The 26593-nt window shown below is 35.2% G+C and overlaps 2 protein-coding genes across 2 annotated transcripts in view; one reads left to right on the top strand and one right to left on the bottom strand.

Annotated features, from left to right (window-relative positions):
- Positions 1–9311, bottom strand: part of LOC144437480 (uncharacterized) — a 29713-nt gene extending 20402 nt beyond the window's left edge. The window contains exons 1-7 of the mRNA XM_078126423.1: positions 9263–9311; positions 5589–5827; positions 3583–3729; positions 2645–2794; positions 2253–2453; positions 1531–1651; positions 616–942 (exon numbers count right to left, since the gene is read on the bottom strand). Coding sequence (XP_077982549.1) covers positions 616–942; positions 1531–1651; positions 2253–2453; positions 2645–2794; positions 3583–3729; positions 5589–5827; positions 9263–9311 — 1234 coding nt within the window. The remainder of the gene's footprint in view (positions 1–615; positions 943–1530; positions 1652–2252; positions 2454–2644; positions 2795–3582; positions 3730–5588; positions 5828–9262) is intronic.
- Positions 9312–18336: 9025 nt separating this feature from the next.
- Positions 18337–24016, top strand: LOC144437127 (ubiquitin-conjugating enzyme E2 variant 2-like). The gene is made up of 4 exons (XM_078125984.1): positions 18337–18373; positions 20927–21066; positions 21558–21683; positions 22101–24016. The coding sequence occupies exons 1-4, from the start codon at positions 18352–18354 to the stop codon at positions 22239–22241; spliced, it is 429 nt and encodes a 142-aa protein (XP_077982110.1). The 5' UTR covers positions 18337–18351; the 3' UTR covers positions 22242–24016.
- Positions 24017–26593: the final 2577 nt, after the last annotated feature.

Raw genomic sequence — 26593 nt, 5'->3', positions numbered from 1 at the left:
GGTTATGATCCTGGCCAGATGGGTTTAGAGGTCATGATCAAGATGGGTTCAGAGGTCATGCATGATTAAGATAGTTTCTTGGGTCACGAAACAGGTGGGTCAGGGGTTATGATCAAAGTGGGTTCAAGGCTTAGAATCCAGGCCAGGTGAGTTCAGAGGTCATGATTAAAATTGGTTCAGAGGCTATGATCCAGGTGGATTCAGGGATTATGATCCATGTGAGTTCAAGGGTTGGCTAGGATACAGGTAGGTTCAGAGGTCATGATCAAAGTGGATCAAAGGCTATGATCCAGGTGAATTCAAGGGTTATGATCCAAGTGGGTTCAAATGTCATGATATAAGTATACGTTCAAAGTTCAAGATCCAGTGGGTTCACTAACACAGTCAAAGTTGTCACTCTTTCAAAACCTGTTTACATATAGTATTCGTAGCATGGCCTAGCTATTCATTGCAATTTATTTTGACAGTGGTATAAAGGTTTATCACTGAGACTGAACAGACAGGAAATCTAATAACACAAGATAGAAATCATTCTCTGAACATAGACAATAATTCACGTTGATCAAAACTTACAAACAATAAGTAAGTAGAGAATAAAATGAGACTTGTACATACACGATTGATCTCCAGATCCAGTACTGTGAATCATACCAATACTAAGTCTTCTATGTTTGGAGTGATGTACACTATGTCGACTTGTCAACATCTCACCATCAAAGGCCTTCTCATAGCTATCTGTTGATGACACTCTCTGTCTTGTGACTGGGAAACACTTCTCATCGTGTTCAAAACCTGGATTTTGTGGTTCTGTACTAATTTGTGATTTATGTATGGCTCTATAGTTGACATGTTGTGTTAGTAACGGCATGTCTACACTCCATTCAGCACATAAACCTTGTAATACTAACTTGAGTAAACTTGGATTGTTACTGTCTTTGGCCACTGTAAGGACGAAACAAAAACGAACACAAAGTGGTATTAGGATTATTACCATCTTTGGCTTCAGTATGGACATAATTATAACATAATACACAAAAAAAAATTTATGTGAAAACTAGAATTATTGCCATCTTTGGCCACAATAAAGACTATGTAATAACCATACAAATCAAAGGTTTAGAGGCCATCTGATCATATCTGTGCCATCTGCGCATATCTGGATGAAGTTGATAAACATCATGCAACACCATGTAAACTCTAACCCATCCCAAGGTTCAAGTGTTGAATTCAGCTTATTTGCAAGACATGCCAAGGTGCTGTGACTTGAGGAAATAAGTCTTTATGTAAAATTCTGCTAAGGAACACAGTTTTTTTGAGCGTCCTTATTACTGGCAAGGTTTTTCCTAGCATGGAAGCCAATGGGCCACGTGTGTGAATCAGACAACTATGATACTTAAATTGTTGCATTTTTTTTTTCAATGAACTCACAGTGAAAACATATTTTTTCTCGACAAAAGAGAAGTAAAGAAAACCATCAAACTGAGGAATACACCCCCATTGTGTCTCAAATGATTAACAACATAATCCTACCTAGGTATTTAAAGACTCCACTTGTTGCCTGTCTCACTGTAGATGCTGGGTGCATCAAATATAAATTGAATGTTGAGAAGTATAGTGGCCAGTGTGGTAGTAGATATCCTGGGTTAATGTGCTGTGTTGACAAATTGATAATAATACATATGGTAAGATAACATATATTATATATAATATAACATCCATTCATATAACTCTTTACCCTGAAAAGAAATGTTCAGATATCTAGCAGTCACTCAGCATTGTTTGGACTGATAACATTTAACATGAGTAATAAACAAAGTTTGATGCTTCTAATACCTGTCCATCAGGCCTCTTCATAGTCAGATTTACCAACTTTCATATAAACTCATGTGCTGCTGCTAGATACAGACACCTTGATGCAAAAACTGACATTTTAAAGAACCCATTCCTGACCAGAACAATCCTAACCCTGCCCCCCCCCCCCCCCATCACTGAATCACGTTCGACATCACCTTTGAACACGTAAATCAGTAGTATTCCTAGCTTGACCTCCCCCCCCCCCCCCCCATTGACCCCTTTTCCATTGGTGTGACACTCCTAAGGAGGCAGTGCCAATTACTTATCCAAAACGAGATCCCGATGCAGGATTGGTGAAAAAGACTTTTCTGCATTCTCTAAGCATAAAGAAATGGAACTAACTTAAAATCAGCCTCCCCATGGTGACCCTTTACATAAGTGAAGATAATCACACATACCTTGACAAGAAATGTACAAACACCAAGTAATCCTTCAGCATGGTAGGCATCTAAGAATTTATAGTCTGGGTTCAGAACAGCTAAGTGAGGTAAGTGGTTTGGTGTGGATGGTAGAGTTGTCTGTACATCAGATGGAAGTGGATCTGGTATTGCTCCTTTACATAGTAAACTGATCACTTCCTTGAAGGACAGAAGAGCTTCCTGAAACAGATAGGTACACACATTGGAATGTCACAATCTTAGAATCAAGACTCTAGAGGTTCTTGTGGTAGGTAGGTACAGAAATTTGAATATCACAATACTAAAATCAGCTTCCTGTAGTAATTTAGAAATCACATTTCTCGAATCCTGGCTGTATATGAAAAGAGAATGACTTGATGACATTTACTTACCTTAAATTCACACCTAGATAAGAAGGAAGAGAATGACTTGATGGCATTTTCTCTGATACTCAATTGTGGATGCCCCAACAGAGGAAAGATCACAGAATGAATTTGGCTACTGATGAAAAGTGGTAGTTGTTTCAATTCTTCATGACCAAACTGAAAGTGAAAAGATGATGACAGAATCCATGTCAAGATGACTTCATGTCTGTTTAACAAGCAGGATGAGTTAGATAAAATGTACACATAGTCTGGTAATGTTATTATCTCAGACACAACTATACACACAACCCACTAGTTTGTTCATTTGACTGAACAAATTTCAGCAGGTTATTCTAAACAAGCAATCAATCTACATTTCTAAAACTGCATTTTTTTCATGGAATTGTACACCTTTACATGAATACATGTGTATGTCTGAAAAGTACAAATTACATTTTGCCAATTTCTCAATCCATGGTGTTGATTTCACTTTGAAACTACTATTTTATGTTGATGTAATACATGGTGTATTTTTCTACATCACATGTCAAGATCAGTTATAAATATTCAATGTTTTATCTTTTCCAAATGAGATGAATGTGTTTCTTTGTTTGTAAATGGTATCAATGTTAACTTTATATATCAGATTCACTATTTTGGTGCCAGAATTTAAAATGCAAAAAAAAAACACAGACACTTTATCTTTGCCTTAACATTTGGCCTTCTCTGACCCCAACAGACAGTTAGACAAACGGACTGCAAGCCATACGAATAGCAGACAGACAGACAGACAGACAGACAGACAGACAGACAGCCAACCAACCAACCAGACAGATAGACAAACAGACAGATACATAAATAGACAAAACAGACAGACTGACAGACAGACAGACAGACAGATACATAAATAGACAAAACAGACAGACTGACAAACAGACACACACACAGAGGCTCTTTGTCCTTACCTTGAGGTAATACTCAGCCTTCTCTGATCCACACAGTGAGGGTTCAACTGGCTGACATCCAATCCATTGAAATCGTCGTATAACAGAATTAATTCCCATTGATGCCCCCTCTATAGCTTGCCAGCTGCTTTCTTTACTAAGACAAATCTACAACAAAATCACAATGAAACAAATTTGTTAACAGTCAACCGGCTTTACCTAAGACAACTCTTAACAGTGTCACAATGAAAGAAACAAGTCAATCACTGAGTTCATCCATGGAATCCTTGAAAAAAAAATCAAACATGCGACAAAACCTTGGAAAAATAAGATATTTATTTATTATGAAGGTGAAAGGATTCTTTCTTTCATCAATTCGTGACAAATCTTTTGATTAAAAGTAACTTTACATGTATAAATGTCAAAAGATGCATCACCATATTGGCAATACATGAACAGCATTTCTAGTGCTTCCATGCTGTCTCTCTAGACAGTATATTACTTCCTTGGTTTCCAGTCAGTGTACAGCTATGCTGGATAATTTGACTGGGGTGTTCTGCCATGGCTCCAAACATGTCTATTTCTAAGGATGTCTTTTTTAAAATACGAAATTGTCTGGTTATTGGAGGTCCTAAACAGGTTTTCACTCTTGAACAAGACTACATACCATTACAAATGGCACACCAGAAGACACTTGGCGGCACTTAATAATAGTATGACTTTTTTGGAAGCAATTTTGCATTTTACTCAAAGATTGGAGACATATCTCAAGCATGGAATAAGTACACATCTCTACTGACCCTCATGTTTTGAAAAATTTCAGATGAAAAAATGGACCAAGAATGTTTAAGGATTTTTCATGAAAGAAACCCTTTCAGGCAGCACTCCCCATTCACCCTCCTATGGGAATACCCCTCCCTCACACACACACACACACACACAACCCCTCCCCCCATATGTTCTATGCTTCCCTATATTTTCATATGCATGAAACAGAAGAGCTAATTTTGAAGCTAAATCATCACCCTTTTGCATTGACAAACACAAACATGAACATTAGCATAAAGTTGAAATGAATTTGTTGATAATGATATCCTAAATGGTGTAAATAAAACATTTTTTATACACAATAGTCACAATGTAACCCTCTAGATCGTTGCAGCTGTTTTCTACAGACTATTACAACATTACACTTACATCAATGTATTTGCTTCACATCCGGAAACTACAGACAGGGAGGAAGTATCTCTTTTACATGGGAAATAATCTATGAATATTTGATGTCAAAGTATTGTAACACTATCTTTAGCCTGTATCAGGTTACAGTCTACATTAGACTACAGTTCAATTCTAATAGAGTTGTCTGATTAGTAATAGGTTTGTATTGGGTTTTGCAATACTTAATTTGAGACTGAACAAATTACTAGTCTTAGATGTCCATGACAAATAATTGTTATCAGCAAAGCCTTGTTCATTATTGCTATACCAGAATTAGGTACTATGGACTGGATAGCAGACCGGATATGTGCAAGGCCACAGGTATTAAGTCATGACAGTTGAACTTCTTAGCAGAAATATACACTGATACAGGCATGCTGTAAGCTATAATATACAGAGACTTGGGGTGCTATAAGTTATGACTATGTTCTTTGCTGAAATATACAGTTGCAAGTTATGATTGTGCTCCTAGCTGGGGTAAACAGGGATGTACTTCTGAGTGAAGATCCAAGATCGTGTTACATGACTAGGATGCCCTGAGCCTTAGGTTGGCCTAAGTTATGGCTTTGTTCTTAACTGAAATATACAGGGATGCAGTGCTGGCCTAAGTTATGACTGTGTTCTTAGCTGAAATATACAGGGATGCAGTGCTGGCCAAAATTATGATTAGTATGCTTTTAGCACATATATACAGGGATGCAGTGCTGGCCTAAGTTCCAATTGTGTTCTTATAGCTGAAAACAAAAGTCTAATTCCTTGACCAGTCAAACTGGTAAATCCTACAGAAAGTGACTAACTCTATAACTCACCTGAACAAGGTCCTTGAAGAAGGCTTCAATCTGAGTAATCTTGAACTGTTCAATAATTGGACTAAGTCTGCCAACACAGGCATTTCTGATCGCAGACCAAATATCAGTCAAACCACTCACTATGATGTCTTTTATCAAGTGAAAACTTTCACTGATTCTGACGCAATCATGGGAATTGACTTTCAACCACTCCATCACATGTACAAAGGTTTGATTACGTACAACAGGTAAACTATTAGCTGATAGAAAAATAAAAACAAAACATGAGATTGGTGGCACAAAGTTAAACATATACCTATAATGGTTGCAGTACATACAAACTATTGGTACTACGGTCTTATGTCACATGACAGTCACATGAGTGATAAACTTTGAAAATGAGAATAAACAGACGAAAGCTGCAACACATTAAAGGGGAACTACACTCCAGGAAATTGAGACTTTTTATGGAATATAGGTTCTGGAAAGTCATTTCATGATGTTACATCACCTACAATTACTCCGGTACTTGCGATTTGATACTCAGTGTGCAATTTGAGTACATTATTTCTGTTGACTCCCATGATGCAATAGCCCATAGCAAAGATACCCTATAAAGGCACAAAATGAACTTGATGTTTTTTTCTGAAATCGCAAGTAATTGTAGGTATGTAAAATCATGAAATGACTCTCGATCCAGAACCTATAGTTTATGAAAATGATAGCATTTCCCTGGAGTGGTGTTTCCCTTTAAATGAACTCTTCATGGTAATGGCATAAGAGTTGCAAGAGGATTCTAATAAAGATTCTTGTAAAGAATGACATTTGACATGTATTCATGAACAAAATAATTTATAGGGAGAACCTTGCCAAGCAATGGAAGTAAATCAAATTTTGATAATATGCGGTTTGACAGTCTCGGACTTCAAGAAGTCTATAAATCCCAGCTGTAATGTTGATACCTGTCATAGCATTTTACATCATACTAGAGGGTCAAAATAGAACAAGAAGATCTTGTTTTCACTTTCTGGTGGACTAAATTTAAATCAAATTAAATTGAATTAAATTGAATTAAAATTATATTAATTCTGTTTCTCCAAGGGGGTAATGTTTGTACACAAGTAATTACTAGTTGGGCCAAAGGGATTTCAATTAGATTAAATTCAATTAAATTCATTCAACCTTCATTTTATATCACTGTAAATTACATTACATCAAATTAAATTAACTCAAATGAAAGTAGACTAAAATTAAACTAAATTAAATTAAATATTATGCTTATAGTATTAAAATGGCCATATGAGGATTGGATATATATTTTGGATTTTTAATTTATAAAACAATATATACTTTACACTGGCCTCTAGTTAATTTGCTTTAATAGTTACTTTGTAATATTCAAGTGTCTGTGGGGTCAGACTCAACTAGCATTATGCTATTTTTCTATTATCTACTTTATTGTAAGAACTGTAAAAAATCTTATATATATATGGTAATAAACTACACAATTATCTTATGACGAGCCGAGGTGGTCAAAGTCTCTTTCGGTAATACACAAGAATTCCCTACACTTAATATAACTATGCAATGATTAATTTCATACGGTATAAATAGTACATAAGTAACATATTATGAAGATGATTTATATATCAAATACATGATTTATTCAAGTGACATTTAGAATTCTTTCTTAGACTAAAAATAGTGACTTCAGATTTTCACCACCTGTAAAATCACAAAGTAATATACAGTGCAATGACTTTGATGAACAACTTTGTTCCCTTGTGGTAAAGATCTAGCTGAATATTGCAGTGCATTTTTAATACAAAATTACTGAAAATAATTAACGAAATACCATAGCCTATGGAGTAATACATTTTTCAAATTTGTGAGTACAATCCATTACATGCAAAACACAAATTGGACAATGTAAAAATGCTCAACACAGTAAGATTACACAGTCCTTAGTAGGTCATACAGAAAGATATGAACTTTGAGGGTTAATATATTTACCTTCATGTATAGTGTATTTAATACTTTCCAACAATGGCTTACTTAATGGCTGGCATAAGTACCTACAGAACAAACAGAGGAAATCTATGGTAACAACAGCATAGCATCTACTACATACAGAAAAGTATTGAATACATACATAATGCAGAGTCAAACACTGGGAATTCAATATCTTACAGATGTTATTAATACATAATCTATATATAACCAAATAAAAAATGCAATATGTTCATCAAAAATGATGAATTATATATACTACTCCATTTACACATTAAAAATGAAAACAGTTCACATTCATTGCTAGAAGGTCACTCAACCAGTTGTCATGACAACGACAGTCTCACAGACTAAACAATTCCAGGTCATGTATATGCATTCAATATTTTTTTAAATCAGCAGTACATATTTCTCTCTATATATATTCTAGTAAATCTCAACAAACGAACAAACTAATAAACTGATGCAATGATGAAACCTCGTGATAGAATCATGGTTCCATATATCTCTCGTGAAATCATTGCTGTAAATACATTATATCTTTTTTGTGTTTTAATGTATCCTGACAGTCGGATGTCTTTAGAAATCAAGACTGCAGAAAAAAGACTATTTTAAGAAATCCAGACTGTCACTCAATCAACATTAGTTATCAATGATTGATGTCTTGCTAATATTAACAACAGCTCAAATGTGGTTAAATTCAATTCATTTCAATTCAATTCAATAACTTTATTGTCTGCATATAAATCAAAGAAAATTGTCTTCAGCCTCGTCAACAAAAAAGACGAAAATACACTCCTTATAACTGATATACATGAAATACAAAGACAGCGTAAACCTAAACAAACATTGAAATGATTACATTCAAAATAGCTACTGATGAGAAATGTTAACACACTGGCTGATAGTTACTCAGTATTAACTACTCTTTATAAAAAGACACAACAACATATGTGGGAAAGGGTTTGTTACCAGGAATCCAATAAAAAGAAGATAGAGAGGAGGAAAAGGAGAAGCAGAGAAACATGAAGAAGATGATTTTTTATTTTTTCCCTTTTTTTTTTAAATCGACTGACCAACCCATAGTTGCCATGACAAAGTAATAAGATACATTAAAAAATAGGGTCAGCCTTACAGACATTTATTACATTCAAATTAACCCTGTGACACCGTCATCTGTTTCAATAATTTTTTTGTGTCTTACATTTGATAACAAATATATACACTACATTTGTGATATGCATTCACTACATGGAACAAAACACACAATATTATTGAGGCAATTTGTACAAAGACATTTATATATATAATATGTATTACATTGACTGTAAACAGTGCAGTGACATTATAATAGATAGTGAGTACTGCAGTAAGTTTTGGCGAGGTGTCATATAAGGAGGTGCCACCCCTGAATTCTGGCACATAATGGGTTCACTAACTTATTTATATTTAATGGCATGATTGGTTGAAAAATAAACGTTTGCTCATTTTGTCGAAAAGGTTTGATTTTTTTGGCTATAAGAGTTTCAAATGTTGTATGATATTTTGCATGTTTTTCATATCAAAATTATGCTGTTGTCAATAACAAAATCAGTCCAAGGAAATCATCAATGATTTGCAAGAACTTAATTTGATCATGAAAATTGAATAGGACAATGTCTTTATAATGTGTGTAATTGACATACCAAATGGATGATTTCTAACACCACTGTCTGAGGCACACCAGGGAAGCATATCGAAGATGGATAGCAACATGAATTTGAAACGCTGCCTATTCCTTGCATATGGTTATAAGGTATTATGGTAATGCTTGAAACTATTCAACAAACTCAAACATGACAATTCCATCTGATTTTTAGTGCTTCAAACAGATTATTGACAAGCTGTTTGCCTTGTTGACATTTTCTGTATCTTTAGAGCTTCTGCTGGAATAAACTCTTCCTTAAAATATTTGAAAAGTTTTGTATAATTTATTGCATGAAAAAGAATATAACGTCATTTTTGAGTACGAGTGGGTTATGTGTCCAGTTAAGTTACTGCAAATCTGGGCTTCTGACTGGCCAAGTGGGTCCAGCCATTAATATAAACACATTCATACAATCAAAGAAACTATGCTATACTACATTTACCATGGTTATACTTGATTAGGGATCATGTTTTACAAGGCACTACATACACTCAACATGTTATATGATTGTAACAACATACAAAGATTGCTACTAACACAGTGCTACGTGAATGCTACAATGTATCATTTACACAGCATCTTAAAATGATCAATTTCATGCTGATGTGCAGATGTCAGTTGCCATGGTAACACTTCAAACTACATTTCACAAAGGACATATCAATCTAGGGGTTTTCTATAGATCTTTGACTGAGACCTAAACTTAAGTGTATTCCTCACAAAAAATGGTCATATTTCTAATCAATTAGTGATGTATCCTTCAATAACGTATAACTTTTCATATTCTGCCATAACCATGTTTGAGTGCCTGGCCAGCAGAGCCTTGCTTGCAGTCACCCTTATGAAGAATTATTCTGTGTATAGTATGACTTTTGATTACACTGCTTGCAGCTACAGCTGTGCAGGAAATCAGATTATCATCTGAATCACTGGAGGGTTCACATGGGACTCCACTGTTACCATGGCAACACTTGTCCATGAAATAAACATAAGTAAAATAAATTTGATGCTAACACTCAAATATTCAGATTTATGAACAGTATACAATCTCTGTTACCATGGAAACAAATATCATACTACTATTTGGGTTTAAAATATTCTCTCCACGATGTGTTAGGCCTAAAAATAAATACTGTGTGGTTCTGATTACACTCAATTTTAGAATAGGTAGGGTAGGTAGATTTTTTATTTTATTTTAGTATATATTTTTTTATGTGTGAGAGTCTGATTTTCCATTGTTTTTCCAAATGGTCTCTGTGTTGATTATTTCTTCCTATCAGATGTACAGCCATCACAGATTGGAAGAACAGTATTATATTCAAGTCTTTTTAAGTTGATGTCAGTTTCCACATCCACTATTTCTCATGAGACTTCACAAATTTTGCAATTTTACTATTTTTTTCTCGAAAACATAAAAAAAAGTTTAGGGTCGGCAGTAAAAAACGTCTCTAATATTATGAATTGCGGCAAAACTGCATGCATACTATATATGACACTCACATATTAATCATTAGCACACAACTTAAAGTAATGCCATACAGTCTCATATAAATTTTAAATTATATCACATATTGTCATTGAAATGTGTGTATTAAATATTAAAATCCGAATCATGTATGAAATGAATATTTCAGAATTAGAAAAGTCTTTATACAAAATGACTTATTTTAGAATTTCTAAGTTTAAATTACACCAAAATTTATATAAAGGTTATTTTATCACAAGCAGGAAATGTTACCTTGTCTAAATATTTCATCTAGACTCGATTGACTTCTTCAAAGAAAGTGGACTGAATGTTTTCATCAGGTGTTAATGGGGTCATATGCTTTAATATAATATATCATGAAACCAAGCTGATGAAATTCTTTGGATTTATACAGCAAAATGCAGTCAAGATTGTTTTTCTTAACATGCTGTTAACCAAATTTTGCTTTCATGCTGAAAAGCATTATTCAATGACATGATCGCTCACATGCAATTTTGTTTGTTCTAATGTATATTTGTGTATTACATCATTTGAGATTTGTCCAATTCCAATTATGGAATATTTTATGCACACACTTTAATATTGCACACATAAACATACTTTATATTAACTCAAATATCAGAACCATAATCAATAAATGAAAGCAAATATGACTGGTTTTGTTCTGTACCTCATTTACAATGTACAGTAACAAATTGTGATATTGTCAGGAAAACGACCGCAATTGGATAAATACACACAAAATGATTCAGATGAAATCTACATAGGTATTAATCTAAGACTTCGACTAGGTTATTTTGTGACTCAATCATCCTTTTTTACAAGCAATGTTTTCAGATGTTCTCAGAAGAGATCATATTTGTTTTCATACCTGTCCCTGGCTTTATAAATTATCCACACTCATGGGTGGAATGAAATGCCATTGTATGAATAATACATTTCACCCTGGGGAACTCATTAGAAAGTAACAAATGGCACAATCTGTCTTAAAAGTTGTCAGACTGCTATCCAATTATTGTAAATTTTCACACACTGAATAATAATTAGATAAACCTTTTGGTAGAGATCTAGTCTAGTTCCTATACAGTATCACTACGACCATAGACGTATACTTCCATGCTACAACTCACAGTATAGTCAAGGCCCTGGCGAAGAGTGTTAATTATGGTTCAACCTTATAGTAAGCGAAGCACTAAAAGTGTATGTCACTTGTAAAATAACAGGCTGTCGTCACCGCTCATTAAATATTAATTTGGTACAGTTGTATTTGACGATGTCCAATGTCCAACCAGGACTCCAGAGCCAGTCCTGTTAAACTAAATGACGTGGGGATGCGACAACATAATCATGTTTATATGAACGCTGTAGGAGGGAGTCCAGGAATGTGTGCTGATTGAGGGAATTTGACCAGCCTGGTTTGGGTTAGAAACCAGTCTGGTCATCCAGACTAGTAGAGATCAGACAGTGAAACAGAAACCATTTTATTTCTCGATTTGCTTTATTTATTTATTTTTTTATTTGCATACTCCTAAGGCCAAGATTATTTGCATACTCCTAAGGCCAAGAAAAAAAAAGTTTTTTGTTTCGCATCCTAGGGGAATTGAAAGAGGATATTGTGACATACTTTTTAACTACATCATACTACTCTACAGTATTACATGTAAGAAGCTTAACAAAGGTGAAAGACCACTAAGATGTTTTTTAAATCTTACCCAGGAACCAGGTTATATGGTGGCATGTTGAACAGTTAGAAGTCTCTCAAATAAACTATCCTGTGTCTGACTATATTGTCTGTATTTCTACGAGTTTGTTCGAGTACTGCTATCCTGCATCTATTTTCACCACATACTAGTAGCATTTGCACTGTGGTGCAATAACAGTAAGTCAATGTAGTAGACACCCCTCCCATAATGTAATTTACTAGTGCATGACTGAAAGGATAAACTGGAGGTCAATGTCAAAAGGCAAGGTGCTATCTGATAACTTGTACCTGATAATATAGGGGTAGACACTTGAATGAAATGTTTATGTATTTGTAGATTCAAATGAACATGTGATAAGCAAAAAATTAGCTGATTTTGTTAAGTCAATGCTAAGGTCAAAGGTCAATGTCTTAATAAAAAGCCCACATCTAATTATGTAGGGGTAGACATTTAAATGAAGTCTCTATGAAATGGCCACCATTCAGTAAAAATTGACATTCTGATGAGGATGATCAACCAAGACAGATCAAATGATTAATGCTATTTACTAAATTAAAGTAATGGGGCATTATAACCTTTGCAATTTGACTACTTAGTACTAACATGATTCAAATATACCCACAGATAGGAGACCATTATTCTTAATGAAACAAAATATTGTTAATATCGACCAAATAGATTGCTGAGAACAAAAAACTGCCCACAAATCACTTTAATCTGTGATGTTCAAGGAGAGATAATTTTGCGAAATATTATGAACAGTAGTCAGTAACATACGAGCTTCCATTAATCCTAAACAGTTTAACCCAACAAAATATTTGACAAGTCACATTACGCAAAGTTTGAATTTAGTAATGGATGACAAACCTGTGACGTATTGATCTTAAAATTGACGATCAGACATTATATGGATCCTATGATTTGTTTGCTTTGAAAATTCAAATATTATACTTTGCTAGTATATGAACACATTATGTTTTAATAACACAGCATAAATGGACAATGTCATGCATATATACATACGGTATATACACAGGGATCTTTTTTATCATGTAAAATTTTGTAATCTTCGTAAATTTATCCTTATTTTATCCATGTATGTACCGGTATCTACATTTTTTATCCTTGTAAAGAGAACTATTGGCATAGTGAAGTGTGCTTTTTTTCTTTTTTTTAAAGGTATTAAATCATTAAGTATTATATCTACAGTACAACCATACTAACCAATATAGTATTTTCAACTAACCTAAGCAATGGTACACACATACAGAATATTAACCAAACAGGAAGTAGTGGCAATCACATAAAAAATGCAAACTGATTTTTGAATGCTAAATAATTCACTATTATTCAACACCCAACATAATATATGCCGCCAGTCCAAGCCTGTATTTTAAATTCCAAACATCGTCAAAAATATTTTATATTTCATGACTGTCTTAGCTATCCTTTACATCACAGATTCATTTCTGCTTCTAGTCAATGTCAATACAATTTTCATTTTTAAACTACAACCCTTGCAGCAGTTATGGCAAGACAATAGTGGACTGTTAAAACTGGCTTTGAAGGTGCCAGGAAGTCTTCTCCTTATACACTATCAAACTATCATCATAAACCATATATTGTTACATCAGTGCAGTAAGGTTGTATCTGCCTATACAATTGTATAGCAGATATGACCTGACTGCACTGACTTGACAATATATTGACTAACTTTCACAGATATCAAACAGATAAAAGCATGGTGTGAATCTACATCACAAGCACTCACTATTGTTGTTATATCAATGTATGTCATTTTTGATAGTGTTTATTTGATAACTTGGTAGACTTTTTGGCACCTCCAAAGCCAGTTTTAATTGTCAACCAGTAATAAAATGATGTGCTGATCAGAGGTATCTCTAGACAATTGCTGCAGGGGTTGTAATAGCCGGAATTCATTGAGTTTAGATATTCAAGGTAGACTTAGCGCAGTGTAATATGAAATGATGGAAGGCCAAACACTTCTAACATCTAAAGATTGTAGTTATTTGTAGTTTAAAATCTAGACCAAGTCATCTTTTCTATCTCATTGATAATGAAATGACCTGATTTGAAGAAGATGAGATTCTAAGCCTTACACACAAAGGCACAAATTATTTTTATAGTGATACCAAACTATTGTCATAAATTACTGATAACATTTACTATAAACTAAAGGATGATAATCACTCTTTGAAATAATTCAATTTAATACAGCTTGACAGCAGATGGCATCTATGGCAGGGAAAGGGATAAATTAGAAGCAATGCTTTACCATGTGTTCTATAACACCTTTACACATCTTAATGTACTGTACATTGAATCTTCATTTTAAACTTGTATATTTACACATATTTAGAAATGTCTATTGAATGCACTCTGTCGCTAAATACAAACACTTTTTAGGACTATTGTGTACAAAATATGCCATCATGTAACAAAATGCTAACTTACCATGTGCACACAATACTGTACGTCATTGACTTATCATGTGCACATATTTCACTGACCTGCCATGTATATACAATTAATTTGATTTGAATACTACATGCACATAAATATTGCACTGACTTACCATGTACACAGTACCATGTTATTACAAATTACGGTTACCATACTATATTGACTTACCATGAACATACAATTCTTCATTGACTTACCATGCACACATAGTATTTTGTTGACTTACCATTTAAGGAAATCATCAAGTAGGTCATTAAGTCTTGCCTTCAACTTGACATCTTCCTCAGAAGTAGGACAACTAGGTGTTGATCCAAGTCTGCGTCTACTACTATAGTCTACTTTATTATCCTCACACAAGGCTTCAGACCAACCATATCGTCTCTCAAATAAATAGCAAGTGAATCGTTTCAAGTCATCAATGTTTGCCAGTATTTTCTCCGGATACTTATCCGGGAATGGATTATTTGCAGCGGAGTCATCTCCCAAACTACTGGACGCAAATTCCAACCATTCTTGTTCTAAATCCTCAATACTCAGAGATCCTTTATTTGGTACTAGCTGTTTTTCCAGTGATCCTAATGCATCAACTTCATGGGAAGTATCTGATGCTGCTATCAAGTCTCTCAAGGGGTCCTTTGTTTCCATGGTAACTCCTCAAAACATTTCTACACAACCAGCTGATGTACTGTTCTTCAGTCTATGCTGTTTCTCAAAATGGAATGAAATTAGAGGAGTCACCATAACATAAATGTACATGTCTAAACACATCTATAACAAGCTAACAGACACATTTATAGATGCAAATGAATGCCATAATCATTACATTTCTTATGCATACATTTAAGCCCTGCACTGTCTACGTGTGTGTGTGTGTGTGTGTGTGTGTGTGTGTGTGTGTGTGTGTGACACACATTCTGACAGGGTTCTACACTTCAGCTCATGAGTGTCATGATGTTCAAAGATAAATTCTTTCTTTTATTTAATTTTCAGTTACATATAAACTCCAGTTTTTTTGTTCGTGTTCAATAACCAATAACATCTTAAATATATGATCCGTATATATCATTATCAAGCTACAACTTAGTAAATCACAATTAGTGAATAGAATAATGAATAAACACGATGCCAGCCCTAAATCTAACTCTTGGAAGCTTTACTAACATTTTAAGGAGTGGGGGTTGAGGGTTGGAGTAGGTGGGTATTATCGAATATGACTGGCAAGGTAGTGAAAGCAAAACATTTACTTTAGCCCTACAGATTCCATTATTGTATATCCAGCATCTAGTTTGACAATAGTTTCCTTCTATATATTCTGTATAATTTTGCCAGGTGCCTGTTTTTATTACATCAAAAGTGAAAGTTATTCACACCTCTTCAGGTGTGAAAAGCAACAGGCGAGTTGGATCATGTCCAGTTACTTGAAAAACAAGCAATTCGTTATTTTCTGTTCCATTATTTATCTCTCCAGTTTTACTACAACGTCGATAAGCTTTAGTAAACGGGCATAATAAAAATCAATCAAACCATGAAAGCTACAAGGAGCTCGTTTTCGCGATCAAAACAACTATACAGTGCAACTGCTCACACCACTCAGTAAATATCATTAATAATATTGTTATAAAATACTGAGATAGACCTGTTGTCTGTGGACAATTTGAAATTACACCGCAAAGACCCCCTGAATTATATTCACAATACCAGTAATTTTGAGCAACAGGGTTCCAAAGGCTATAATGTCTTCAAACTGCTACAACCAACGGCTTCGATTCAGCTGCAACTACTATACAAAGTGCGATACTGTGTATGCCCATTGTAGATAGCACTAGCATTACGATCACTCATACAGTCGCTAGTCGGTGCATAGTCGAGTCAGAAGATTGTATTGGTGTCGCCAACGCTGGCAAAACATCGCGGTTTTGCCATGTAAATGAGAACCAACGAGTATAATTTCCAGGAATTACAGTTCATATACTTACAGAAACAAGACACTTCAGTAGCACCACTTGGGTATGTTAGAGGAAGTTACATTCACACTATTTGACAGCAAGTTCTCTCCAACCGGCTTTCCCTTACCAAAATATCCGCCATGATATATTGTTGACAGTTGTAACACCAGAGGGCGCTATCCTGATCACCGAGTAAATCAGAGTAAATTAACATTCCGCGAATAAAAATGTTTTGCTATCGCAAGGATATGGGTACAACAATATCATAATCAACCATTGTTTTGGGGAAAAGGGCATATATTTTTATTCGAAATATGCTGTCATTTTCAATATTGATATTTTTGTTATATTCTGAAAACATCTGTCGGGTAACAAGTGTCTATGGTATGACTCCAGACATGCTGCCAATCTTTCACAGTGCACCTCATATTTCCTTCTACTTTACTTGTTAATCAAACATAAAAATTTACTGCCAGAATATCTAAATTTCGCATTCCATTTATCATACTCACATGTTTTCCTGTGTTGTTGTTGTAAAAACTTATTTTCTTCAGTGGCAGTGTCAATCAACTTGGATCGATGGAACAATATTTAAACGACATCGACAGTAACGAGTATGATTACCACATGTATTTGTCGTTACTAAGCAACATGGAAGTAGCTAGACATCATTCAAAGAATCCAAATAATAATAAAAGTGGTTAGAAATGTGACACCAATATCCTCCGAGAGGAGGGATAGATTCGTGGGAATCAGGTCGGACATTCAATTGATGGCAGTGGTTGCTATCACGGTTTTCTGTAAAAAAATTAAAATGCGCTCTTCCCATCCCCAGTCCTCCTTCCATGTATATGGATATGATCTCTGTGATCAATCTGATCATGGATGTATAAGGGAGATCATGGATGTATTAGGGAGATCTCCCTAATACATCCATGATCAAAGCGAAAAGAACGCACGTCATAATAGATTTTGACATCAGCATTTGAATGTGATTGTGTAGTTATAACAGACATAAATAACTATCGATGGTGTACAATTACTCTTTTCTCGTGTCTCAATTAGACTGTCAGAAACTGTAAAATATAGCTGACGTTGTCGTTGACGCATAATTGGTAACGTATAATTGTACAATTACAATATCTCTAGCTTTGTAGCCGGGGGGGGGGGGGGGCTACGAAAATTATTGGGTTCATTTAGAGATCGCAAAGGGGAGGGGAAACTGCGAAAATTATTCTGACAAAATATTTTCTTCTCAGCCCCCCCCCCCCAACCACCACCACCACCACCACTTCCACCACCGTCCCCACCACCCTTGTGAATTCTGCTCGTTCCCTTGGAAAACAAACACAGATCCCCGTCCAAGTGCATGAAATGAACCAACTTTGTTTTGCTATGTGAGGGCGCCCCATATAGTGTGACGACTTTGCTCTGCGGGGGGTCAGCCCAGTTTCGTCAATCACAGAAAATGGCGGCGCCCAGCCAAGTTGGTAAGTTGCTTCGTCAATGTTTTGTTTCTAAGCACGAATAATCAGCGCTACTCGAAATAAATCAGCAACATTTCAATTTTACTAACGTTTTCAGATAACAAGGTTCATTTTGTAATGTCATGTCACTTTCAAAGAGCGAAAGATTGAAGGAAATAATGATGAAACGCAGTTGATACGGTGGCTTTTTTCACACATTGTTCCGAAGGCCGCCTGTCCGAATTTCACGATTTCAAGAAAACATGCCGGTCTATAAATTGTTCTTAAAAGGGACGAGTTAAATTGCACATGTGAAGGGTGTAATCAACACCTTACATAATCCATGTGTTAGACGGAATAATTGACTGCCCTTGACACAAAACGTGACAGGATGTGGCCGCAAGATGGTGTATGTGTATGTGCCATCCGTCAAAATTTGCATGTCATTCCACATAGCAGTGGACTTGATTCAGAACAATAAATGTATACATCCACCAGTGCCGACGTACCCCGTATCGTAACGCAGTTTAATGATTACCAGAACCCCTTGTTTACAGCCAAACGACAAGTGGCATTAATGTCATGAAGTGAAATTCAATATAGAATTTAGAAATAGCATTTGTCAGCTCTTGTGAAATGCAAAACATGAAAACTTTCAAGATTTTAATCATTATCATTGCATATAATTAGAATGATGTAAACACAGACATCAAATCCCATGCTACTGTTCAGGTTTTTTTAACATATATGTAAATTGCATCTTTTAGAAAACAGCTAGTTTTGTAGTTGTCATTTTGTCATTCTGGCTTTTGCCAATTTTATGTTCATTTGTAGGCTCCAACCAACTGACTTCAAAAATTCAAACAACAAAAGTACCACAAAATGCTATGCTAGTCACACTTGACACAGTGTTTCCTCTGGCTAATTTCATCTGCTAGCCTTTCTGGCTAATCATACAATAAAATGATTAGCCAGAACTAGCCAGCCAAGACGCCATAAAAATTAGTGATCCATGTCAATGTATTAGAAAATAGAAATAAGGACCAATCATGCATTGATGTGATGATGGTAACATTTATACCAGTTTATTGTAATGCTTCGAGTCCCTGTGTGTATACCAACCAAGGAAATTCGGTGAACCATTCCTCCTACACTCGCTGTTTCTTTTCATAACTTTCACTACACAGTCACTTGTGAACTCATATTCCATTCCAAGATGGTGATATTCTAGTCTAGGATGATCATAATACAAAATAATGACGTTATTAAGGTAATTACGATAGTCAAAAAATACTGTTACGAGTCACTGTTTCAGATAGGTTCACCTACGGAAACCTTGAAACAGTGACCCGTAACAGTATTTTTTGACTATCGTAAATATCTATAATAACGTCATTAACGTCTGGCAAGTGTCAGCAGAAACACTGGTGACGTAGTATCAATGTACACGAACACTCCGCACAATGAAGCCATTGAATTTGTAAAAAAGGTGTTAGATTCTGGAAAAGTGTCTTTGCACAAGGTCAGCATCAAAAAGCCTCTGACAAAATATATGAAAAAAAACTATTAAAATTTATCCATCAAAACAATTCAACGGAAAATTCTACAAACAGACATACAGGTGCAGTATGAGTTTGCCCACAGAACCTGAAATCGCCTACATTCCATGAATTGGAACAAAGACTTCGCAAACTACGCAGTGAACATATTCTCTTGGGTTCACATAATTCAGAGATGATAGTTTCATACTATTCAATGGTACTAAACAGATCTTGACCAAAAATATAAATGATCTACATCTGACTTTTAAAGTTCACTGCAAGAAATAACTTACTTGGATCTAGAGATCTTTAAAGGTCCAAGAGAAAATACACTAGATATACACACGGACTCACTTAAAACCAACTGATACATTTCAGTTCCTCCAAAGAGAACCATGCCAGCCGAATTCAATGATTATTCAAAGGGTTCATTAAAGGTGAAAGCCTTAGATACGCCCACAATTCTCGGTACCTGAAATAGAATACTACTACCTAGGCACATCATAAAAACATTTGATTTCTTGGTCGGCACCATAACCTCCACTCCATGCTCTTCACATGTATTATATGTGCACTATTTTGACCCTCTAGCATGAGGTAAAAGCTATTGCAGATATCGAGAATTGCAATAATGAAGAAAATTTTATTGGATTGGGTATGGAGAAAATTGACGTCATGTTGTTGAACATGATTATTACATTGTAATACTTGCATGTCAGCATGTTTGCAATACGATCATCTGCTGCTACACATACCTAGATCTAGATACCAGTGGAGTGTAGGATGATGTGACATCACCAGCACAGATTTTTCCCTGTAGCCTTTGCAGCAAAAGCTGCCAAAATGGCAGCACACAATGAAGCAGAAATGGCCAAAATTTTGATTTTTCAAAGTCACATAACTTTAATATTCTATTTTTATTTCCTAAATTCCCATACCACATATCAATTAAATACACAACAAAAAAGTATCTAAAGTTGCAAATATGTTTGGTTGGACCTTTTCTTTAACATGTACTTACATCTGTTGCTTGCAGTAATTCCCCGCAATTTCCGTCTGTTGGAAGAGTTGGAGGAGGGTCAGAAAGGAGGTGATGGGACAGTGAGTTGGGGTTTGGAAGATGATGATGATATCTCAATGACCAGGTGGACTGGTATGGTTATGGGACCACCCAGAGTATGTACAACTCACCTCTCTAGAATTGTTTCATAAATTGTAACTCAAACATTGTACTGTAGTCTTTCCTGTACCAATTTTATTTGTTCAATACCGTATGTTGTTTCTGAACACAGGCTGTGCTGTGCCACTAAGTTCAGAGCTTGTTTCGCACACTAGCATAGACTTGTTGATGCTATGTTTCAATTCTGATGGTTCTTGTAAGTCATGTTTCATTTTAACTAGTAGCGCATTCACTGTTGTAGGCAGAAATGATGGGACAGAACCGTGAAGTTGGTGTGTATACCTCATACCTCTGAAGTCTGTAAGTTCAACCCTGCCCAGTGCAGCCTAGGTTTGAATGAAAAAAAAATTCACTAGATCTGCATGTAAGAAAGGCGATCCTATTTTATCAAAAGGGCACCATTATGCTGTGTAACTCGTCACTATGTTATCATTTCTTAATTTGATTTGGTTCAATAGAATATCTTATGATTCTATCTATATTGCAGAGTCCATACGATAACCGTATGTACAGTATAAGACTAGAGTGTGGAAATTCATACCCAGATGAATACCCAACCGTACGCTTTATTTCCAGAATTAATATGAATGGAGTCAATAGTAGCAATGGAATGGTAAGTATAAACATGTACAGGATCATAATTTGTGTTCACTCTAGTCCATGTGTGTACTCATACATGGCATATGTGAAGTAAAATTACAGTTAAATTACAAAGGTTATAAGACACAAGTAGTTCAGTTTTATACATAGCATTGAACTTTCGGTCTGTCCTGGTTGATGATATCCTTCTTAGAGTGGTGCTACCTAGTCAGTTGTAACTATGGCGACAATCCTCCTCAGAATGGTGTTACCTAGTTAGCTGTAACTATGGCGACAGTCCTCCTCAGAATCGTATCGTATCAGGTGGGGTGGCGTGGGGTGGGGGTTGGATGGGGATGGGACGGAGCCTCTACAAAAACTCATTACCTATAGCGTTACTTGACAATTTCTCCATAACTCATTACTGCTTCTTCTTTTTTCTTTCACCCAGATCGATCGTAAATCATGTTCTGTGTTAGCCAGATGGTCACGAAGCTATACAATTAAGACAATATTGACAGATATAAAAAGGATGATGACGCTAAAAGAAAACGCTAAATTACCACAACCCCCTGAAGGAGCCACATATTAAAAGTTGTGCTCAATACTCTTTGCATTTAAACGTCAGTTTTGCTCCAGCTTAGAGAACCATACACAATGATATATATGAATGTATGATTCTGAAAGTCCAAATTTCATTTTGAAATAACACATTCATCCTGTTGTTGTGGACAATGTGAAAGTAGATAATGCAAATACCAAGCTATAGCTCTTTAACCATGCAATTAACACATTTGGTCATGTTCCTTGAATTGTGACATAAAAGCCCCTTATTCTCCAAAATTCTACAAAACTGATACCGTTGCAATAGTCGGGAGCAAAACTGATGGCTGATTGCTTTATACAGGGATATTTATCTTTTTTGCAAAGATAATTCAAGAAGCCTGATAATATAATCTTGACTCGTTGTTAACTCATTCTCCTCTCAAACATGTGAGAAAGGGGTTGACTCATGTTAACTCCACCTCCTCTCAAACATGTGAGAAAGGGGAGTTGACTGTGACCTTAACTCTGCCTCTTCTTAGAAATGAGAGATAGGGTAGTGATTCATCTTGAACCCTACCTCTTGTCAGAAACACGAGAGAAAGTGGAATTGACTGTCAACTATCGCTAAGTCTTCTTGTAATTTGAAATGAGACATGTATCTAGCCTGATTTTTGTTACTGTATCTATAAACTGAGTGATGCATTGCTCTGCAATAACAAGTCTACCCCCCTGACAGAGGCATATGTAAAGTCAGAAATACAGAGAAAGTTTTGTCTTTTCTGGTTTGTATTGTTACTATTTCGTCCTGTGTCAATTTTGAAAATGAGTAAAGAGGGGTTGTAATGTACAATACAGCAATGTCAACTTATCCTTTCACTGTACTAGTTCTTATTTCAGAATATTACTTTCAGCTTCTGTTTTCAAAAACCAAGTACATTATTTTAGTAGACTTAGTCGCACATGTGTGGTCTAAATTTAACTTTAATAGGAAACATATAGAAGGTGGCATTTATTTTCCAGCATTAAAACAACATGCACACTTATTGTAGTTGATACATACAAGTTGCTCATTACTAATTGTGAAAAATCATGAAAGTGCTTACTAACTAGCTCGTATAGTATAGACTGCAGTAATTGTCAATGTTTGCAAGGCTTATTGGTATAGCATTTTTTTTTAGCTAGGAAAGGAAAATAACAAAAACACAAGAAAAAAAATTGTTAAGTTGACATGTAGATAAAGATTAGCTCTTTCATGTATGTATGATTTTCTTCAACTTCTACGAATTTATATTCTAAGACACAATCAGATGTATGTACATCGGTCATTGAAATAAGTTGTTGAAAAGGTGAATTTGGCATGTATTTCCAAGAAATTCAAACATCAGTACAACGTGCTGTAGGTGTTAAATGACTGATCTTGCTTTTACATGTTCAGATGTATGTACACCAGCAGAGGATGCGAATGAGTTTAAAAGTGATCTTCTGACTATATGTGAAATAAAACCAGGGATGTGTGCATACATTAGGTAAAAAACAAAGTTAAGTGTTTAATTGACTTTAGGGTGGGTCATCCAAACCAGATGTACATACATCTATTCAAATGCAAATTAGGTGTTACAAAATAAGATCTGGCCTTTACAAAATCATACTAAGTAGAAAATTTGTCTTGGAAGATTTGAAGTCTTTACTTACTAGTGATAGTATATTTCAAACTGAATGCATTCACATAAATAAGAGAAAAAAAGTAAGAAAAAAACACACACACGAACACCTCCCCTTTTGTTTGTTGATCTGCTCCATTTTGTGAATAAACATGTGAGAAAAGTCCAATTGTTCTTTAGTGGTGACTGTTATCATTACTATAACTGTTATGTAATGAATGCTGTCTGGAAATATAGCCTTTGTTTTGATGTACATTTCCTGGAAATGAGTGAGTGCGGGTAGAATGAATGTCATGTAAGTTTCCTGGAAATGGACAAGCCCTCACTGAAATGAATTTCTGGAAATTGACAAGCCCTCACTAGAATGAATTAGATGCAAGTCGTGTAAAGGTTGGTAAGTACTGAAATGGATTTGATGGAAGCATTCCTAGAAATTTGCAAGTTCTGGCCAGGATGAATGAGATAAAAGTGGTATGTAAATTGGCAAGCACTTGCTAGAATTAATGAAATGAGAGCAGCTGAGAATTTGGCAAATATTGGCTAGAATAAATGTGATGTAAGCATCTTGGAAATTGGCAAAGCAGTGACAAGTGAATTGTATACATCCTGGAAATGGTGAAGTGCTCGCTAGTTGTATTTGTCAAGACAAAGATATTGTGGCAAATATGATATGAGGAGTTTCCAGGTTTCTGAAGTGTTATTTCATCATAAAATCACACTTTGATGGCAGTAATCAATATATTAAAGTGAACTAAAGGTAGTAATAAGTCTTGACTAAACATTTCCTTCAGTATTATATTGTTTTCATCTCAGTCTGGCACATTGGATTAACTATCAATACCCAAGTAATCATTTTGGCAATAGAAAATCACTATTCTTTTTACTCCTTTTCTCAGGGGTGGGATAGAGATGGGAGTCAAATTTGAAACATGAAATCATATACTAAGACCATAAATTATACCCTAAAAACTTGTAAGTCACAAACCAGTTTCTCTGAATCACCATGTGAGGGCACAACTTTGCAAAATGGCGGCATCCATCGAAGGAAGTGTTACTTTTCTTCCGAAAAACAGCAGTCAGTTTTAGATTTGATATCTTTAAACATGTCCTATCCAATGTCAAAATACATGGAGAGTATCAATGACAAAACATTTCTAGGTTCAAGCCTATTTTGAAGAAAAACTAAAAATTGTAGTATTGCACTTGAGTGTACATGGTCATTGCATGTGCATGGTACACATAGTACTAGTAGAATGCACTTAGTGATACTGTTTTCATATTTGACCAATATCTTAAACGAAAACGAAATACCACCAACGGCATTCCTACAAGTAGTACTACTACTATGCATACACATACACTCCAGTACAGTACATGTTGGGCCCACATTTTTTTTTAGAATTCTTTAATATAAGCTTTAACCCAGCAACGATTTTTGTCGTGGACACTCTCCATGTATTTTGACAAGTATGTGATTTAATTGTTTCAATATTTGACTCCCGTCTCTATCCTACCCCTGTTTCTGACACCAAACTTCATAGCCAGTGCATATGTGGATATACAACAGATCAGGCTGCAGGAAAACAAATAGTAGAGAGAAAAAAGGCAAGAACCACAGGAAAATAGTGGGAGAGACCTGAAGTACACTTTGATGAGGAGACACGTATACATATACATACAGAGGGACATGAATAACACATATTATAAATCAATTTTTACAGTGGCAATAATTTTTATTTTATTTGGAATAAAATTGTAACACTACCAAAATAATGTGATTAAATCCTACATTAATTAAACTAGTAACAGTAACTACAGTTAAAACTTCTAAATGCAGTTTACTAAAGTTGAAAAGGTAACTACACTATCAGTCGTAAGATTTTGTATTAAAGTACACATACAAACTAACATTTCAAATTTACACACCCAACTTGATGAAAATAGACATCTGTTATTTACATTATAAATATTGACTAAATGAGACAGGACACTTTTGTGCAACCCTAAAGAACATGTACATTTCTTTTTAATATATATGCAAATAAATGAGATTTTAAACAACCTGGAACCCAAGCTATGACTATACGACATGTCCTTCAAGTTCCTGTGTGTGTAGAGCACAACTTGGAACCTGGTAGTAAGATAATATTTTTCTCGCTAAATTTCCCTCCACCTAAGAAATGTAGACCGTCACCACTAAAATATAGACTGCCACAACAAAGTGTAGCGCACCAACTTAGGAGATTACCACCTTTAATGCCCATTGCGGGTTCTTAACCACTAACATTTCAATAGGGAACTTGCAATCCAGACTGAGCATGCTCAGACGCAAAGGACTATGGGATTATGAGGTTATCGTAATACCTAATCTGGAGCTACCGATAAAATAAACCTCCCACAATGGTCAGGGTAACAATCAATTGATTATTTGTGGTTACAAACAATGTATCAACATTGTTTATAATGCTAGTAATTGATGAGGATAGTTATTATCACATTTCCCATGATGCAACATTCAACATGGCAGGTTTGCAAGTTCCCTATTTGTAGTCCTCTGTTCATACAATACTAACTATGTACGTTCTACATGTGTGACTGGGTATCTTAAACCAATCAAACTTAAGAGATAATTTTTCGCATCTGTATGGCATCTGCCACTACATTAATATGACCTTAGAAGTGATGTAATTCATCATATTGAAATGAATGGCAATTTATCAACTCTAAAAAATGTGAG

Source organism: Glandiceps talaboti, chromosome 7 (genome assembly GCF_964340395.1).
Source record: "Glandiceps talaboti chromosome 7, keGlaTala1.1, whole genome shotgun sequence".
In the NCBI taxonomy this organism is placed as follows: domain Eukaryota; kingdom Metazoa; phylum Hemichordata; class Enteropneusta; family Spengelidae; genus Glandiceps; species Glandiceps talaboti.
Note: the sequence above shows the minus strand (reverse complement) of the source record. Positions and strands in the feature narration are given on the sequence as shown.

Excerpts from the sequence above, each read along its gene's own strand:
- LOC144437127 (XM_078125984.1), top strand. The coding sequence starts at position 18,352 with ATGGCGGCGCCCAGCCAAGTTG. Across the intron at positions 21,067-21,557 it reads TGGTTATGGGACCACCCAGA|AGTCCATACGATAACCGTAT; the intron begins GTATGTACAACT and ends TCTATATTGCAG. Across the intron at positions 21,684-22,100 it reads TCAATAGTAGCAATGGAATG|ATCGATCGTAAATCATGTTC; the intron begins GTAAGTATAAAC and ends TCTTTCACCCAG.